We start from the raw sequence: 19523 nt of genomic DNA on the forward strand, positions 1-19523 counted from the left end.
CTCCAAAACTGGACAAGCCTGAAAAGGCAAACTGAGTGTGTCAGGCTCACCTTCTCCAGTCGGTGTGGTAGAAGTGATCTGCATAGCTTACAATGCTGAACGGGTAGTTGAGGTTGTTTTGAATAACACGCCGTCCAGTTCCATCAGGTAGTGTACACTCTAGTTTTTTAGTTCCTTTTAAAACATCAAAGAGGGAAAAGAGATCCTTTCATGCGATGGGAAAAAAAAGAAATCCTTTACCAAAAATAGTGGCAGGTAAATTCATTCTCAAAGGAAACAAAGGTAGAACTAGAATATTCTATCCCCATTGCAATAATACAAATTAAAAACTGTAAAATTTTCCTATTCTATTACCAGTCTTCAGTTTGTTTAAGAGCGTTATAGTTTTTAGTGGAATTTAAACTCTTAATCCTTTTTTGGAAGAAAGGATTGCATTTACAGAAATCTGGCTAAGTTTCTCCCAAAGTAGGACATTAGAGATGAAATTATATCAGTGTTAAAAAAAGTTTGTATTAGCTCTTAAATTGTTACAAACATAACATTTGGACAAATATTAATACTTGCCCTTTGTAAGCAATGTATAATAATAGCCAAGGCTGCCTTTTAACTAAAATCCTTAATTTTTTTTTTAAAGACTGTATTATTTTCTAGTTAGGAATTAAAAGTTCCATTTTTCAATGTAAATTTTTTAATAGCTAAACGAGGCAAGAATCTCCAAGTTTCACATTTCTCATGGAACCCTGATTTAAATTTCAAATACTTATTAAAAATATAAATGCAGTATAATGAAACAGCATCTTTTCAGTTGTGCTAATAATGAAATCACACAACAGAAAGAGAGAACCTGGGAATAGGCAACCCAGATTTATTACTGAAGGAAGCCATCCTGCCACATCGCTCAGCACAATAGCATACTGACTGTTGTTAAAGTAACAGATATTTATAAATGTTATAATACTGGCAAAAAAGGAAAATAACTCCTGTTCATTTAAGCCTGTCGATTCCAACAATGGCTAATATTTATTTTTAACCTAAAAAGTGTGCCAAGTGCTCACGTGGAGGAAGGGCAAGCAGTACAAAAGTAGGTTGGACACAGTACTAGCCCTCAAGCTTACCACCTGATTCAAACATACATCCAGGACCTCAGGAAGTTCATCACAGGAGTCATTACAAAGTGCCCTCTAAAAGGAGTCAATCATTTGCTGTACTCTTATAAATGTAAGCCAGAAGTCCTAAATGGTGGGATTTGGTTTTACTGTAAAATCTGTTCGAGTGCCCACGCTTACTGAACATGGTAGTGTTCTGTATTTGCATTCCATGAGTAGTAGTACCTGCGTCTGCCCAGCAGAGCAATTTGGAGAAGGGGTCAAAGGTTAAACCATTGGGTAGTCCAATGTCTTTATTCACTAGAATTCTTCTATTTTCTCCATCTAAAGACGACGATTCAATTTTAGGAGCTTCTCGATTCCAATCTGTCCAGTACAGGTTGCTGTGGATAAATTAAATGGAGAAAGATAAACCTTCCCCAATGTATAGAACCCAAATTTCAGAACCATCTTTGAGGCTTTTCACTAAGCATTTCTGAGTCAAAAACACTTCGCTGAAAATGAAAGCTGAAGGTTATCTTTACCGATTTGAAGGTTTCTCTGGAATTTCATTTGGTAGAAGCCCCATTAAATATGACAAGAGTTTCTCAAGGTATAGAAATCCTCCCTGATTCTAACAAGTCCTACTGAAACACGGACCAAGTTATATGTCCCAGTTGATGACCTTAGCAATTATCATAGACAGGAAACATTGTTCTTTTGACTGTTGCCACTGTGAAAATGAGGCCAGAGAAATAACATGCCTGGTGTCTGAATTTTGCTTACTCACCAGCTAATGCAGTAACCTCACTGCAGGTTTAACGCTGGGATTTCCTAATGTGTTGCTGGAGGAGACCGACTTCATTCCGGTTGAAGTGCTGTCTCAGGCTTGGCCCGATTTTCTGATCCAAAGTGCCCCCCAGTCTCACTCACATACTCTGAATTCTCTGTGTATCACATCACAGGCTTAATAATTTCCTATTATCCATTAGTTTACTGTCTTATTTCCTCCTAGTAGAACATAAACTCCATGAAAGAACAGACCTTGTCTTTGCCTAAACAGCACCTGACACCTAGTAGATCCTCAGTGAATACTATTAACTTAATATATTTTGAACTTTTATGCCCATGTTCTGACCCTCGCCTACAACTGTACTTAGAGCCCAAGGGCTTCAAATGAGGATCTACAGGTAACAGAGGAGAATTAGGGAAGCCCGGCTGACCCTCGGATTGGATCCACAGCGATGGCGCGGGGGTTCACCAGGTCCGTGTGGAAGAGGGCCCTGCGCTCAGAGCCGTCCAGCCTGGCCCTCTCTATCTTATCCAGGCCGCTGTCTGTCCAGTACATCGTTCTATGAAAGTGGTCGATGGCAAGTCCTTCGGGGCTTATCAGACCTGGAATAAAACAAAGGCAGGGCTGGAGCAACTGCAGCTGTGAAAGGTGAACCTGAAGCAGAGAGCTCTGCTTATTACTATGTTTGAATAGTTGGGGGAAAAAAGTCTTGAGAGTTTCTAAGTCAAAACACACGGAGTCAATAGAGGAACAGATCCTGCGTTAGTTCTTCTGCCACCTCTAGTACCCTCTAGCCTAACAAGACCTCCCAGCCTGATGGCAGCAGGCATCCCCAGGGCTGGGGCCAGGCAGCATCAACTGTAGCCGCACCTTGAATTCTTACTGCAAGCCCTTTCTATTCAGAGTCCTATCAAGAAGGTAGAGGGGAGACTTTGGCATAAAAGAGGCAAACAACTTGGACTTGGCAGAATGAAATGGAATGGGGATTGTCTTCTGGGTGAAGCTGCTGACCTGAGTTAATGATGGTCTCGGGCTCTGCTCCCGATTCCAGACGGGCGCGGCTAATTGTCCGTCCAGCAACGTCTGTCCAGTACACCATCCTCTCCCGGCAGTCGTAATCAATTCCCACGACTATGGAGCCCTTTGTGACCAAGACACCGAATTGGAAGAATTAGGATTCCTTGCATTTCCCCCGACTTCATGCTCGGCTGCCTCACTCATGCATGGCTGCAGCGAACAACCCTGCATCACATGGTTTTATGGCAGCCAAGCACAGTGGTTAGATGTGTTGGTGATGGAGGCCAACTTCCCAGGGCAGAGCCAGGCTTGGCCACTTGCTAGCTGTGTGACTTTGGTACTGAACTTCTGTATGCCTTTGTCTCCTCATTTGCCAAATGAAGATAACAATACCTACTTCACGTGGCTGCTATAAACAGTAATACCATAAGTGCTTATAAAATACCTTAATCAGTAATTAATATACTGTAAGCTCTCAACAAGCACTATTACTATTGGTGGTAAAGACAGAAGTGATTTCATGAAAAGATTAGGCCGTTCAGTGATTAGAGGACAAATGCTAGTCTCAGCGAAGTAAGTCTTTTAATATTTCACTGGACAAAAACTGACTCTTTCAGACGTTATCAGCACTTTTTCAAAAAGCCTTTCTAAAATTTGCCAATATATAACAAAATCTACCCTCCCCTCCCCTGTGAGATCTTTCTGCTATCTGAGGTGCAGTCACCCTTACCCCCATCTCTGCCTCTTACTCCAAGGCAATCATTTAGTTGTACTCTTGTGTAAAAGAAAGTATACAACTTGATGGGTTAAGGAACTGGGGAATGGTGGTCACCTGACCTCTGGCTAGGGAGCTCTCCCCTCCTTCCTTATTACTAAATAAATGATGCAGTCTTTTTTTAAATGCCAAGTCTGTGATATTCCTTTCCAAAACTCTGCACAGAAGTTGCTTCATTCAATTTCCAACCCAGAGTCCTGCTCTGAGAAGCCTGGCAGACGTGCAGAGCCAACATGCAGGGGCCACCCAGCTATCCCTGAGGTCATGCAAGCTCCCTGCTTGCCTAACAGCCTCCTGGGGCTGTCCTGAACTTATGCCTCTGGGAGAGGAGTCAGTACAAGAAACTACAAGGCAGGATTAGGCTCCTGCGGAAGAGTGGGCAGTTTATATGGGAGGATCTGAAGGTCAAGTACAATTTTAAAATTTAAAGTCATCTGTCGCGGGCACGGGTGCATGGGCCTCCATTAACCCAGGGAATCATGGGATCCATTAACTCATGTAAATGATTTCAAGGTTTCTTGGAGGAAAAAGTCCCAGTTTAAGTAAGTTTCCACAAGATGTGCTTAGAACCCATATTCCATTTCTCTTTCAGTTCCACCACCATTACCATCAACAACCCTGCCCTCATCAGAGGCAAGTTCAGAAATGCAGTGAAGCCGCCTGACTTGGCTAGAATAAATAGACAGTTAGCTTGAGGTGATGACAATTTTCTCTTTTAGAGAAACTTTACAAACAGCAGCGAGTATTTGGAAACTCATACACAACTCACATCTTGAAAACAAAAAACCCCACATTCTTTTCTGAACACCGGCTACTTCTAAACTTTTTTGGACCAGATAAGAGGTTATTCATTAACAGAAGTAAATGTAAACATGGACACTGTATTATTCTTTCTCATAGATGAGCGAATACCTGGAGCGTGAAGTTTAGAAACGGAATTAGGCGATTTTCCATTGTAAGTGTCAGTGCCCTTCTGGTGAACTCCCTTCTCTTTGCAACATTTTAGAGAAGAAATCCCTTCTCCAAAATGGAGTGCCTTGACTGTAGGGAGGCTGCTGGCTCAGGAAGCAGCCAGCATCCCCTAGGGAAAGCCCTGTCCGTTCCTTTCCACGATCACCCACGCTCCCCAAAGTTTCATCTATGACGGAGTCAAAGAAGATAAGAGGCTGGTCGACAGAACCAAATGGGAGGGCAGAGGGCTGCAACGATGAGGCCGTCATTAGTTGGCTTCCAGGATCTCTGCAGAGATGTCTATGGCTTAAAGAGAATGCTGGGGACCCGGGTTTACCTTCTGTCACTTTCCCTTGGATCCCCACATGCCGCCTCAATACGCTGACAACTCTGAAATTCCCTTACCACACATCCGAAACCCCATGAGCCAACCGGAGAAAGCGGCCTTGGTCAGTCAGACGTGACTCCCAGCCACAGAGAGCCCCCTCCTCTTCTGTGTGTCAGGCTCCCGAAGACCGCAGCCCAGAAACCCTCCAGGATCCCCCTCCACCTCAGGCCTTGCCCAGATCTGGAAACCCGATGCAGACCCGCCCCCCCGGGGGAGAAAGCCACTTTACATGCAGCGACAGCAGGGTCTTGGCTGTGTCCTTCTGAAGCCTGGTACCATTGAGGGGCAAGTGGCCGATCTGCTGGCCCTGGGCATAGAGCAGGAAGGTGCCAACAGGTGGAGGGGTCACGTCGGGCCGGGGTGTGGGCCGGGCTGTGGGCGGAGCAACTGTGGGTATACCTGCCGTGGGGAAGAGGAGGGTATGGGCAGCAGAGAGGGAAGGAAACGGGGTGGGTGGGGGGAGGGGAAGAAAAGTTACTTTCCCACATACCAGAGCCTCCAGAAACATCAAAAGTTTTCACCCTGGACAGATGTGCTCCAGATGTTCCTTAAAAGAAATTCTAATTTCTAGGGGTTTTCCCCAAAGATCAATTATGTAAATCACTGCCAATTACTGGGGAGGAAGACAACAAAACATTCCCCTCAGAACAAAGGAGAAAGTTTTCTTTTTTTTTTCTTTTTTTTTTTTTTTTTTTTTAAGGGAAAAACTCCAGAGCCAGTGTTGTGTCAGCTTCTCTCTGGGGCCCCAGGGTGACACGTGTCCCCTTTCACCCTGGGCTCAGAGTAGGAAAAAGGAGGAGGAACTGCATATCGAATTTAGTTCCAGATGTTCTAATTACAGAAACTGTTAATGACAAAACCAAATGTTAAATCTGAATCGGGATCTGGGGCAGACCAGGTTATAAATCAAAAAGGCTTATCAGCGACTTCTTCTGTTGGACCTGTTCACCCCTCATTCCCCCACCTTCACCCACAGCTGGCAGCTTTCCTTCAGGGACACCTCAGATGCTGCCCCTGGGTGCTTACATGCAGGGGTGATGCCTGGCTGGGAGCGGGTGCCCGGCACCTCTCTGCCGTCCTGGTCCACACACCAGCAGAAGTCACTCTTCCCGTGGCACTGCAGGGGCATGAAGTAGCCCAGGTCATCGCACTGGGGCACGTACTGGTCGTCCCTTGGTGTGCCACCGTAGTGCTCCAGCAGGCTTTCCCTCCAGCGCTCACAGACGGTCCGGGGCCTCTGGGTGGGCTCTGAGCAGGTGGGGACAAAAAGCCTTTGATTGTGAACCAAGGACGGAATGTAGCACGTGGCTTAAGATCCCCACTCCTGGCCTCTTGGCCTTCTTCCTCCTCGTGTCCGTTAACGACACCTCAGCCAAGCCCCTGGATGCTGGCCCCGAGTAGCAAAGTGCTCCAAGAAGTTCTCCACAGGAATCAGGAAAAGGGGTCGTCCTGATGCTCCTGTCTCCCTAGGCCAGAAGGATTGTCATCAAGGCCCAGCCACATCAGGAAAGAACAAGAGGAGGTAACATCTGGGATGCAAGGCTCGCTCAGCCTGGGAAGGGGTGTCTAACAGTCCTTGGGGACTCAGGGCCTACATGATGCTTAAAGCCAATATTTATTCTTTCTCGTTTCAAACTCCAGGACCTGCGTCTGAGAGGGCTGTCTTGACATTGGCCAGCGTGTCTTAGAAAGTATTACTGAATGCCCTACTTACATGGCCTTGAGTATCTGCCCATTGGAAAACTATACTGAGTAAAAATAAAACCTACTGTAATTAGTATGTGTGAGCATAGGAGAGTTGGTGGCAAACAACTTGATACTGACTGTGAGACACTGCAGCTCTGTGAAGTCCTTTGGCCGCCCTGCTCTGGGCTTATCTCAAAGCTGAACCTTCTTCTGGAGGCTCCAGCTTCCCACCATGTTGCTCTGTCCCCTCCTTTCTCCAGCTTCCTTCCCCAACCTTCCCCCTGCCCCCCATGCCCGTACCCCCCTTCCTCACCACCATGCCTAAACTCCTGTTAGCTGCCCTTGCAGAGCAGTTTCTCTGCCTGCAATTTTTTCCCAGACTGCTTCCACAGGGCTGCCAAGGCTCTGTCCCAAACACAGCAGTTCTCTGAGAGGACTGCTTCAGGCAGTTTAACTTGTACAGCTTCCTAAGATAGGATTACCTAAAGGAACTTAAGTAGAAGGTACTTCTTCATTAATTCCTGCAATTCATGCCTATGGTCTGTAGAATCATACAGCCAAGTACCTACTTATACCACATGTGGATGTGTAACAGAGATCTGGGAGGAGAACAAAAACTGGGCTTTCCGCCATCAAAGCTGCTCTCCCCTAGACTTTTCCATGTCACTAGACAGCACCTCCATTCTTTCCATTGCTCAGGCCCAGTCACCCTGACTCCCTTCTCTCACTCTCCACGTCTGATATGTCAAAAAACGTCAGCTGTATATCTTCACATCTCACCACACCCACTCCTGTCATCTTATGCCAGGATTACTATGATAGCCTTCTTACTGGTTTCCCTGCTTCCATCATCTTTCCTGCCCACCCTCTCCACCACCCCACAGTAAACTCAACTGGCAGCCAGAAAGAGTCCCTTTAAAAAAACTCATTTCATGTCACTCCTTTGGTCAAAACCTCCAACGGCTTCAAAGAACAGTTGGAAACATTACATTTGGGCTCCAGCACCTACACTTCCCCTAGGAAAGGATGGTGAATAAAATCTTCAAAGCTCAAACCCAATGAGCACAACTCCAGGACTCACGACGTTTGTGGGAAACAGATGCCCTTCAGGCTGTCTCTATAGCTTATGACCCACAAGAAGCAAAGCTCTTTTTAAAACATCTTGGAGAAGGAGAGACTGACTTCCTCACCCAGGTGTGTCTCAAAGGAACCAGAGAAGGAAATGCCACTTCCTCAGACACTCATCTTCCATCACAAGGTGGGATTCCCTGGAGAAGTTCCCAACACTGCCCCAGATCCACATAACAAACTCAGAGGATCGCTTCTCAGGGGACCACCCAACGAGGCCCATCTCCTTGTTTGGAATGCGACACACAGCACAGTCAGCTTCTGGGAAAGGGGCACCTCACGTCACCTACACGTGGGCATCCCAATCATTCCTTATTATTTCAAGCTACTTCTTGATCCAACCATGGATTTATTTCTATTTCTGGTTGGCAGGGTTTTACATACTTTTAAATTTTGGGCACAGAATGTTCTCTCTCCCTTCAAAGCTGACCCCATTATGCAGATGAGACTGGTCAGAAATGGCAGCCGAAGGCAAACCAGCGCCGAGAGAGAAGCTTGGCTGTGGGAAAGAGTCTGTACAAAGGAACATGTTCTTCTTTTAGTAATTAACTTTTCATTCTCTTGGCTCCCTTCTGGATCACTGTTCTTAACACGTGCCTGTCTTAATAAATTTCATAGAATTCTGAACCATTCCCTTAAGGTGCCTCCCAACCATCTGATTTCTTCAAACCCCAGCTGGAGTTAGAACCAAGACTTTTTAAAGACTAGGCATGAGTGAAACAATTTCTCTGTATTCCTTTTCTTTTTTTTGGACCTGCAAAATATTTTCCTAAAAACAGGGACAGAGAGCAACTAGGAGTGTCACTGTGGAAGCAAGGGTATATATACATCTAGATCAAGCATTAACACTTTCTACTTACATGAATCTTAGAACCACTAATGTCCTGGCCATCACAATTCATATTATCGAAAGGATCAAAACTGGTAGTAATTCTCCAGTTCTTACTCTCATACGTTAAAAGCCAAGACTAGTACTTATGGAACCCTTTTCAATAGTAAAAATGGATCTTTGGGGGCTTCCCTGGTGGCGCAGTGGTTGAGAGTCCGCCTGCCGATGCAGGGGACGCGGGTTCGTACCCCGGTCTGGGAAGATCCCACATGCCATGGAGCGGCTGGGCCCGTGAGCCATGGCCACTGAGCCTGCGCGTCTGGAGCCTGTGCTCTGCAATGGTGAGAGGCCCACGTACCGCCAAAAAAAAAAAAAAAAAAAAAGGATCTTTGAATAACAAACTCATGGATATGTACAGGAATTCTTTTGGCTAAAATGATATCAAACCAATTCTATGTTTTCATAATAAAGTTCTTCTGTATTAAAAGAAAAAGTTCTTCCCATGTTTGAACAACTCAGCGAGGCGTAGAAACGTGCCTTGGCAACCTGCAGTTGGCATGAACTGTGAGCGCTTGGGAACCACACCTCACACAGGTGGGGGGTGCTCAGACGGTAACAGACAGGTTCATGCGCTGCATCTCAGATCACGCAGGCTAACAAAACGGGTTCCTGCATCTCTTCTAAAGGTGACAGGAGCAAGAGCAATTCCCCATCGACATGCGAGCCTGGCTAGAGGGGGCTGGGGTTACTTGCTTAGAGCACACTAGCTGCATCCACCTACATGTGTCATACTTATTTTTCCCACTGATACTAAAACAGCCTTCGGACTGTGTCTTGCACTCCAGAAGTCAGAGTTAAGTGATACAAAGTTACATGGGAAGGCAGTTTCCCTTTTGGACAAGAGGCTGGTCTGGCGAGGTCATCAAGCTCTAAGATCTCCCTAAGCTGCAGGAACAGATTTGGGCAGTGACCTCAGCCTGACCTCCACACTCAGTTTCAACTTCTAGTCTTGTACTTGTCTAAGAGGCTGGAGTCCAACATGCATGTCACGCATGGGTCTGTGTGTCCCTGTAAGATGAACGTGCACAGGGGTGTGTGCCCACCATTCAAGTGTTCCTAGGAGGAAGGAGGCTGTGCAAGGATGATGATCAGCCCTGAGTCTGCGTGGTCTGGGCAGGGGTTATAATCTATCCCACAGTAAGCAGCGTTCTGCTGCTCTGCCCCAGGCCTGTGCTGGGACCAGGTGTCTTTCCGGACTGGCTTACCTCGTGGTCCGCAGCGAGGCGGGACGGAGCCGGGTGGGGTCCGGGTGCCAGGGACTTCTTGGCCATCAGGGTCCACGCACCAGCAGAAGCCAGTGCTGCCGTGACACTGCAGTGGCAGGAAGTGGCCCTGCTCATCGCACTGCGGGATGTGGAGCTGGGCAACAGGATGAGTGCGCTGGGCCTGGGCATCGCGCTGCTGGCGCTCACAGGGTCTCAGTCCAGAGGCGGGGTCTTCCGGGACCAGAGCAGAGGAGATACAAAGGAGGAGTAAAAGGCATTGCAACCCATCCACTTTTACCAGCCAGCCTCAAAGTCTCCTGAGGGTTTCTTTTTTTCTATAACTGGAAGACAGGATAACATGGGAAAAATAGCAAGGCACTGGAATTTTGGAGTCCTGGGTTCTTATTTTAGCTCTGCCGCTATCTACCTAATTTCTCCCTAATTCCCGCAGTTTGCCCTGTAAGTCCTGGCTGATGACACAGTGAAACAGGCCTCTCCCCTCAGCCCTCAGGGTCCTATTGCTATTTGGGTAAAATGAAGAGCAACCCATGACTTCTGTCCAAACATCCCAAGAGACTCCAGAGAAAACAATTAAAACTGCGTTCATCCCCTGAGGTCCAGAGCTGAAGTCTGAGAAACTCCAGGTCAAGGGCAGTTGCTAGACTGCACTGTGTTGGCCAAGTTCGACTAGAACAGTCACCATGGGGGCTCACTCCCTGCTCACTACTGCATGTGCCTCCTGGTCGGTCAGCTCGATCTCAAGGCTTCATCTAAATTGTGCACTTATCAAAGCAAAGCAGATCACCAGGAGAGTTAACCAGAACTGCTACTAGGTAGGACCATGGATGGGTCATACGTCGGGCCTCCCAGAATGCTAATAATCAGTGAACTATCAGTAAACTAGGCAGCCAGAAATAATGCAGGAAAAAATCCAGAGCCTGGAAAATCCACCAACTCAGGCCTCAGACCCGGGTAAGTCAAGAGTGGGCTGAGGTGCTGTAGAAAAACAGCATTGAAGGATCTGGGAGTTTTCTGTGCCTGATCTGGCCCCCCAGACCTTACCAGGTGTGCACTGAAATCCATCCCCATGATATCCGGCTCGGCAACGGCAGGAGAAGGAGCCAGGAGTGTTGGAGCAGGTGGCCGAGGGGTGACATCTGTTTTCCGAGCATTCGTCAACATCTGCAGTGGTCAGGGAGGGAGAGAGGGGGAGGGAGGGAGGGAGGGAAGGAAGGGCACAACTTCACTGCACACAATCTATACCACCACATGGCTTTAGTGCGCGCGGATCAACCACGAGGGCTCCACTTCAGAAGACCTTGGGCGTGAGCAGAAACACGTCGGCACCTTAAAGACAAGCTTAACAGTCCAAAGTCGAGGGACACGTCCAGTGTAGAAATCAAACATATACTTCACAGAGAAATATATCCTGGCACCTTTCATCTACAGTGAATTCCAGGAAGTTTTTACCTTTGAACTAGGTCCATAAACCATCCATTCCCTTCCATTGTATTCCATATAATAAATATACGTAACAATAGGTTTTTGTTTTTCCTTTCCTTATTGGCACCATCTCCCTTTAGCACTGATTTACAGATGCAAAGAACCCATTGAGGCTCCAAATACTTCTTCAACTAAGTAAGAAGCCCATTCAGTCTTACATAGTCAGAGTCCTACTACCTAGAATGCCCAATTAATCAGAAATTTTCTTTACTTTCCACCTTTAGAAGAAATAGAAAAGTATCAGAAAAATATTATCAGAGATTTTGAAACAACACACAGAAAAGAAAATCTAAATTTGTCTGGCTTATCAGTACAAACAATTCAGGTCCCAACATTCTCCATATGGTACCGTGAGGATTAATTCTCCCATTTCTCAAAACTGCAACATCCTGAAACTTCAAACAAAGGCTGACTTACATTCCTTTTATTTACTGAAATCAGCACAGGCTGACAATAGCAAGACACCACCCCCGCTCCACCCTGCTGCCAAAAAATAAATAAAGAAAAGTCTGAAAATATAACTGTTGAAACCAATGGCCAGTGGTAGAGATAAGCCATCTTCAGAGACAGGAAGTCTTCCTGAGCAAAAGAAGGATAAAGGGTGTAGATCTGATCAACGCTCAACTGAAAATAAAAGAGTAGTCGCATCTATGTTTTTAAAATGTGTGAACAGGGAAAAATGCGGGACGGGGTGATCGGTGTAAAACCTAGAGAAGAGGAGTCCCAGAAGGAGAGAACTGCATCAATTCTGTACAGCTCGTGCACAGACACATTGCACCCTGGAAGCCAGAGACTTCCAGCCCTGAATGTGACGTCAGTCAGACGTGGCTCCTCGCCCAGCCTCCGGGACCCAGGTGAAATCTCTTCTAGGGCGATCAGTGCCACCCTTGCTGTGACCATGCTTTCACTGAGCCACCTTCCCATGACTAAGGGCCTTTCCCAGGTACCAGTAAGTGGATGTGCTGGATACACAACACAGGCGTTCTGTTCAGGGGAGAGGAATCTCTGACATCGTAATTAGCAATGTAATCACTTATACTGCTTATCCTCAGGCTCAGGGAGTTTACTGCACGTAAATTAGTTTACTCTGAAGTCCAAAACCGCTGAATGCCCGACACAACCAAGTTCAATGCCACCCAGAGAGGCTCTGCCTAGATGAGCAGTGGGCCTGTCTAGTCACCTTCCTTTCACTGACAAAGGCTGGAAAGTGGTTATAAATTCATTTGCAAGGTTAGAATCAAACAAGGTTTGCTGGTTAGCTCCTCAGTTAACCGAAAATAAACCAAATAAAAATAATTACAACAACAAAAAGCTTATCTCCAATCCAATCATCATGGATTCTATAGTGTCCTATTTAATTATCGTTGAGGTTGGCCCTCTGTCTCTTCAGTAGGACAACTCAAATGCCCAGTTGGATGAAGCTGGTGCCCATCCAGATCCTTGGGACTGGAAGATGCTATAAAACCAAAGCTGTAAAAATTAACGTCGAGCCAAATGCAGGAATTTAAAGCTATTCATAATGCATATGCTAGAAGTACTTCTCATGGTAACAGGAACCCCAGGCAATGGCAGGAAGCAGGAATTCCTGAGATACAGGGCCTATTTCTAGAAACCACGGATCAGTTGCTTGTGATTATTTTTGAACTAAGAGAAAGAGGACTCCCCCAGAGGTACCGAGTTATGTTCTTAAAGACTATGGCCTAGGGATTCTGACCAGACCGGAAAGAGCAGCCATCCTCCCACAGATACCAAAGTCAAGGGGAGACAATAACTGATGAACGACCAACAGGGAGAAGGTCTCTGAAGAGACTGAAAGCATCACAAGTGAACAACAGCTGTCCGCCAAAGCTGGAGAAGTTGAAGACTCCCTGCAGCACAGTGCCCAACACCCTCTTTGGAGAACCTTGCACTGTGACAGGAAGCTGGAGCCTCACCAGCTACTCCGGGGCCTGGGTACGGAGCAGGTTACACCCCTCCTTAGGAGCGCCAATCCTGAGGTGTGTGGGGGGGAAACCCGAGCTTTCGTGTAAAGGAGAAGTCTTCCCAATTTCACAGGCGGTCAGGTGTCGAGAGAAAGCGCAGAGAGACTTTCGACCCCTTGGCAAGGGAGGAGCTTCCTGTTACACCACTGGGGACGGGGGGCTACTTAACCATCACTGTTGGGGTCTTCAAGGACTGGTAGAACACTGAGGTCAATGCAGCGAGGTTCAGGCAGAGTAGAGCCCCTTACCAGTCAGATAACGCAAGATGGCTTGTTCTCAGTGTAATTCTCCATTCTGTCCTCTACCAAGCTGCTAAGAAAACCTGTTTGGAAACTGTATTAAAAATTCTCTATTTTGAGTTCATGCTTTGGTGCTTCAACATTCTTCTCCCTGCCTTACTTCTGAGCCCACACCCAAAAGCAGCTGAAATCCCTTCAAAACAAACCCAACCCCTGGACTCGAGCTTCCCCCTCTCTACCTCCCCTGCTTTGCTTTTGAACCACCCAGTGAAATTTCCTGGCGCCAACTCAAATCGACCCACCTCCAGACCCCAACAAAGGCTTCGACCCATGAGTTCTTGTTTCCCACCTACTCGGTCAAGAACCCTGCTGCTGGCTGTGCCCTTTGCATCCTGTGTGGCATGCAGTGACCCGCTCTCTGGGACCTGTGAGTATAATCAGCTTCTTCTCTGCTTCTGCTGTGGCCACGCCAACTTTACTATACCTTACCCGCATCGACATGCTTCCAGTAGAAACCACGAGAGAGGACAGTGTAAGTACCTCTCCTCACAGCCTTTCTCTGGGTAATGGGCCATGTGTAACCCAGTACCTCAACTCACACGTGAGGAAAGGTCCCAGCTCAAAACACTCTGCTTTTCCACCCGGCAGGATCATCAAGACCTACAGGGACACACATGCCTGAGAAATATCCAGCTCACACCAATGCAGGGCTGAAATCAATCCCCACTGAGGGAAGCTGGAAAGATTTCATTCTAGTTGCACAGAAGTAATTCCTCTTAGTGACTCAGACTAGGCGGAGAACCCAAAGCCAAGTGCAGCCTCCCTGGGGAACTTGGTTTTTAACAAACTGGCTGGAGAAAAACCCACACACCCTTTTAATGCTAGTTTGATGGAGTGAAAACAAATGTGTGTTTCAAGGGTGCACACCTTCCACAAAATAGAGGCTTCATCTCTATTTTTCTCTTCTTTCTCTATCGCTATGGTCACTGGGACACATGCACACTGTGACATGCCTTTAAAAATGCACACACACCCACACACATTTATATACTTATCCTGCAAGCCTCCTTCATGATTAGCCCAGCCTGATTCCTGCACAGCACAGGTATTTAGGAAAATGACTATTCATTCTCTACTACCCCACAGTCTGGAAGCTTGGACGGCAACCACAGGGTAACTATGGCAGGCAGCCTCTCAGATGGTCCCCAAAGATCCCTTCCTCCTGCTATTCAGAGTCTTGTGTAATCCCCTTCCTTTGAGTAACTTGCTTCCAACCAAGACACTAAAGCAGTACTGAGGGGATGTCATTTTTGTGATCACTGCCAACCTGCTGGCAGACCCCCTGCTGAAGGCTTTGATGAAGGAAGCTACTTTGTAGGAGAGGTCCGCATGGCAAGAAGCTGAAGGTCACCTCCTGGCAACAGCCAGCGGGGACCCGAGGCTCTCAGTCCGATAGTCCTTGGGGAACTGAATCCTGCCAATAACCACGTGAGGCTCTTTCCCCACCTGGGCCTTCAGATGAGGCCCCAGGTCTGGCAGAGAGCCCCTGACTAGACCCTATAGAGCATAATAATGTGCATTGTTTTAAGCTGCTATGTTTTGGGGGGCAATTGGTTATGCTGCAGTAGATCACTAATACACTGGGGAAGCAATGGATGGGCTCGGCCTATTTTTAAGTTTGTGGGTTCCAGAGAGAATCTCAAAAATAGAGAACCAGAGATAAAACAGGGACAACTGAACATGGCAGAAATCAGCAAGAAGACAACAATAACAAAGAATGACAACCCTATAAAACTCCCAGCATGGAAAAGTAGCTAATGTCAGGATCCTAATATGACCCCAAACTGTAACCCAAGTCCTACAGGACAGGCAGAAGTTAAAAGAAGGGAGAGAGAATGATTCTAGAAGGGATTAGAACAAGAAGCAGCTCACCTACATTAACATTCTGATTTTAACAGTCATCACATCTAAGCTGCAATAATCTCAACTTCTTTGTTTTAAACCAAAGACCTAAGGAATGAAATACTTTCAAAACACCATCTCTGCTGGCCTGAGCAGCCAGATGTTTAAACATGAAATTCTACTGACCAGGTTTTTTCCTTTGTGCATTCTCGTTTCTGAGAGACAGTAGTGTATTAAATCGAAATGAAGGATGAGTCCCACGCGGTGGAAAGAGCAGTATTTCCACTGCGGGGCTTAGCAGAAACATGAGAAGTTTATGTGCGTCACCTGACACCCCTCCCTCCAGACCTAGAGGGTACCTCTGTCTGTGCAGAGTATCTATTACACATGGAGCTCTCTGGCCGGTCAACTGGGACAAGCATCTGTGACTTACAAATCTACCTCATCCTAACTTGAAATGCACCCGAGCTCTGTCTAAACCTGGGGGGTGGGACTTCCCTGGTGGCTCAGTGGTTAAGAATCCGCCTGCCAATGCAAGGGACACGGGTTTGATCCCTGGTCCGGGAAGATCCCACATGCCATGAAGCAACTAAGCCCGTGTGCCACAACTACTGAGCCTGCGCTCTAGAGCCCGTGAGCCACAACTACTGAGCTTGTGTGCCACAGCTACTGAAGCCTGCGCGCCTAGAGCCCGTGCTCCGCAACGAGAAGCCACCACAATGAGAAGCCCGCGCACCGCAACGAAGAGTAGCCCCCGCTCGCCACAACTACAGAAAGCCCGTGTGCAGCAACGAAGACCCAACGCAACCAAAAATAAATAAAATTGATTCTTTAAAAAATAATAATAAATAAATAAACTGAGGGTGTTTTTAGGGAGAAAAAAAAAAACTCAGGGTTGAACTGAGCCACAGCTTTGGGTCATTTCAATATAAACTATGTTTTCAAAAGTAAACCATACAGCTAAGCTTCTGTACAGCAGAAGTGGAAACATTAAAGAGCCAGGTTCAGACAATCCCGAAAAACCCCACATCTGGAAAGGAGTAGAGGGGCTGTGCTGCCCTGACATGTCTATTCTGTCAATAACATATGGCTTCAGGCTGCTGGTCCACTCAGCCTGTCCTGCTGAAACCAAAGGGAAAAGGAAGGAGGAGGAGAATCAAACATCTAGCAAGGAGGTCAGGGTCAAGCTATTCGATCAGTTAAGAAGCTCCCAGGAGTTACAAGGCTGTTCTTAGCAAATCAGCTCAGTGGGCCCAGGTATACGGGGACAGAGGCAAGAAGCAATTTGATGAGAGAGGGAAAGCCTGCATTTTAGGTTTCTATTCCTAAAATCAACCCTTTTCCCACCATCCTCTCATTCCCAGTGTCTCATTTAACCATTATTTGTGTGCATTACTGACAGATGTTTTGAAGATCTTTAGTGATTATGTAGATTTACTGAATGATCTCTATATTAAGGTACTACTAATCCCAGTTTCATGAACATTTATAATCAGTGTTATGCCTAGTTTTTCAGTAACAACCTCATACATTTCTAAGTTAAATTTGAACAGTTAGTCCTGCTTTCTGGTTTAGTGATTTTATAAAGTTCAGTATGAAGTCTTAAAGACAGATTTCTGGGAGAAAAGCTTTGAGTACTTAGGTATGCATTAATATCCTTTTATATCTGTGGATTTATTTCTTCTTCTCTCTCTCTCCCTCTCCCCTTCCAGAGAGAGAGAAGAAAGGGAATAAATTACACAGAAAGAGCTGTATGTATGTTTAGAGATAGCTTAAATTACCACTTCACGCAGGGGAATAGCAACTAAAAATTAGGCAGGACTGGAAGTGCTGAATTAAGCCATTAGCCAGAGAGATTGAAGGATGGAGACTTCCTCCCAGGAGGATATATGCCTTTCCCCACATCCCTCCTGGCTACACTAGCTCCAGGGAACAGAAGGCTACAAGCTGGCAGGGTCTCCCCACTGCTCCAGGCACGGCTCTTCCAAGGACCACCATACATGCTCAACAATCTGGTCCCAGGGCAATCACCCTCGGCCTCTCTTTCTGACTCAAAGGACACCTTTTCTTTCTCTTTCGGCAGTTCCACAGCGGTGTGAGTCAAAGGAAGGGAGAGGCTTCTGAGAGGCCCTGGGGATGTGCATCCAAAGCAACGTTCAGGGTCGCTGAGGCCGCCCACAGTTACTCACCGGTGCACTGGTGCCCATCGCCGGCGTAACCAGGCAGGCAGGCGCAGCTGAACGAGCTGCCTCCGTGGTGAATGCACTGGGCCTGGCTGGCGGGAGCACAGTTGTGACGGCCATCCTCACAGGGGTTGGGAGGTGGGGCGATCACTGAAAAAAGAAGAAGGCAAGGATGTCCAAGAGCCCAGGCCTGCGAATGGGTGAACCCTGCACACCAACAGCATCGGGACATCTGGGGGCTTATAAGGAATGCAGGTTCTCAGGCCCCAGAGCAGAGCCAGTGAATCAGAATAGGAATTTTAACAAGATCCCTAGATGGTTTGTATGCATATTAAAATTTGAGAAGTGCTGGTCATGGTTTGTGGCTATAACACTAGGCATGAAGATCAGTCATTAAAAACTGTCCTTGATTAAAGTTTATAACTCCCCAGAGCACTGCTGCTTTGCATGCCTGCATATGTACGTACGTATGTACGTACATACACATACACACACACACACACACACACACACACACACAGTCTCTGTGATCACTACTTTTTCATCTCACTGGATTAAAAAGTGGGCTGTCTCTAATATCATCTAGCTCTAACAGTGGGATGAATTTGGAATTCTAGTTCTTTTGGATCCACTCTTTGGTCAAGGATTTTTCTGGAATTCTAGAAAGGCTATATTTATTACAGACGGAGCTCTTTGACCAGTCAAGTGAGACAGGCCTCTATGAATTACAAATCCATTTCATTCTAATTTGAGAAACATTTGACCTCTATCTAGACCTGTTGGTATTAGAGAAGTTCATAGTCTTGTTACATGATTGGGCCAAACACCAAGATACACAGCAGTCCCGACAGAGGTGAACATTCTTCCATAACTTACACCAAAAATATCTATTTAGAGAAAAACAACAACACAACAACAACAAAAACACCCAAACAAAAACAAAACCCCAACAAACAGGGCGGAGCTGAGCCATAGCTTTGGGTTATTTCAATGTAAATTGTCTGTTTTCTAAAAAACCATCCAACAGAACTTCTGTATAACAGAAGTGGAAACAGTAATGAGTCCAAGAGCAAGGTTCAGCATGATTTTGGCCAAAAAGAGGCACAGTTTTGGCACTCACAGACGCAGGTGTGCCGGTCGTCTGCAAACTCATAACCACTCCGGCACTCACACCTGTAGCTTCCCAGCAAGTTGACACACACAGAGTTGGGGCCACAGCGATGGAAGCCAGTTGCACATTCATTTACATCTAAGAAGGAATAAGAACAGAAAAAGCTGCTTAAACCAAAGTCCCCACAGGTGGAAGGTCTGCAAACTCAATGTTCGCTCACCCCTAAGAGGTTTCAATGGGACCAACAGTTGGTAGACTCAACAGGGGCTGAAATGTAGGCTAAGCACCAGATGTGGACGCATGTTGCAGATCGTCATAAACATAAACATTTATTTCAAGTCATTCAAGTATGAGCCCCAGGGAGATATGTTTTGAACAAATATTCTGAGAATTCTTTAAACATTTAAACAATTCTGAACATTTAGAAGAGAAACACACAAAGTAACGATTTTTCTTTTAAAATGTAAAGAAATTTCCACTACTGCTTTTGAGTAAGTGAAAGAAATAGGTGAATGTCTGAAATCTGAAGGTAACCAGAAAATGCACTCTTTAATGAATGTAAAAAATACTTGATTCCGTCTTAAAATGACAACATTTGAGAATGTAAAATATCCAGGCATTACAAGAGCCATTTTCAGAGTCCCAGCCAGAAATACCCACCTCCAAACTACCCTCTTAAACCTAAC

At 46.3% G+C, this 19523-nt stretch overlaps 1 protein-coding gene across 2 annotated transcripts in view; it reads right to left on the minus strand.

Annotated features, from left to right (window-relative positions):
• Positions 1-19523, minus strand: part of NID2 (nidogen 2) — a 79364-nt gene that overhangs the window by 1470 nt on the left and 58371 nt on the right. For both annotated transcript variants that reach the window (XM_033416247.2, XM_049706297.1), the window contains exons 10-19: positions 18847-18975; positions 17733-17876; positions 10980-11099; positions 9918-10148; positions 6036-6257; positions 5239-5408; positions 2890-3019; positions 2309-2480; positions 1332-1489; positions 51-174 (exon numbers count right to left, since the gene is read on the minus strand). In XM_033416247.2, the coding sequence (XP_033272138.1) occupies positions 51-174; positions 1332-1489; positions 2309-2480; positions 2890-3019; positions 5239-5408; positions 6036-6257; positions 9918-10148; positions 10980-11099; positions 17733-17876; positions 18847-18975 (1600 nt within the window). The remainder of the gene's footprint in view (positions 1-50; positions 175-1331; positions 1490-2308; positions 2481-2889; positions 3020-5238; positions 5409-6035; positions 6258-9917; positions 10149-10979; positions 11100-17732; positions 17877-18846; positions 18976-19523) is intronic.

The sequence above is a fragment of the Orcinus orca genome, chromosome 2 (genome assembly GCF_937001465.1).
Source record: "Orcinus orca chromosome 2, mOrcOrc1.1, whole genome shotgun sequence".
In the NCBI taxonomy this organism is placed as follows: domain Eukaryota; kingdom Metazoa; phylum Chordata; class Mammalia; order Artiodactyla; family Delphinidae; genus Orcinus; species Orcinus orca.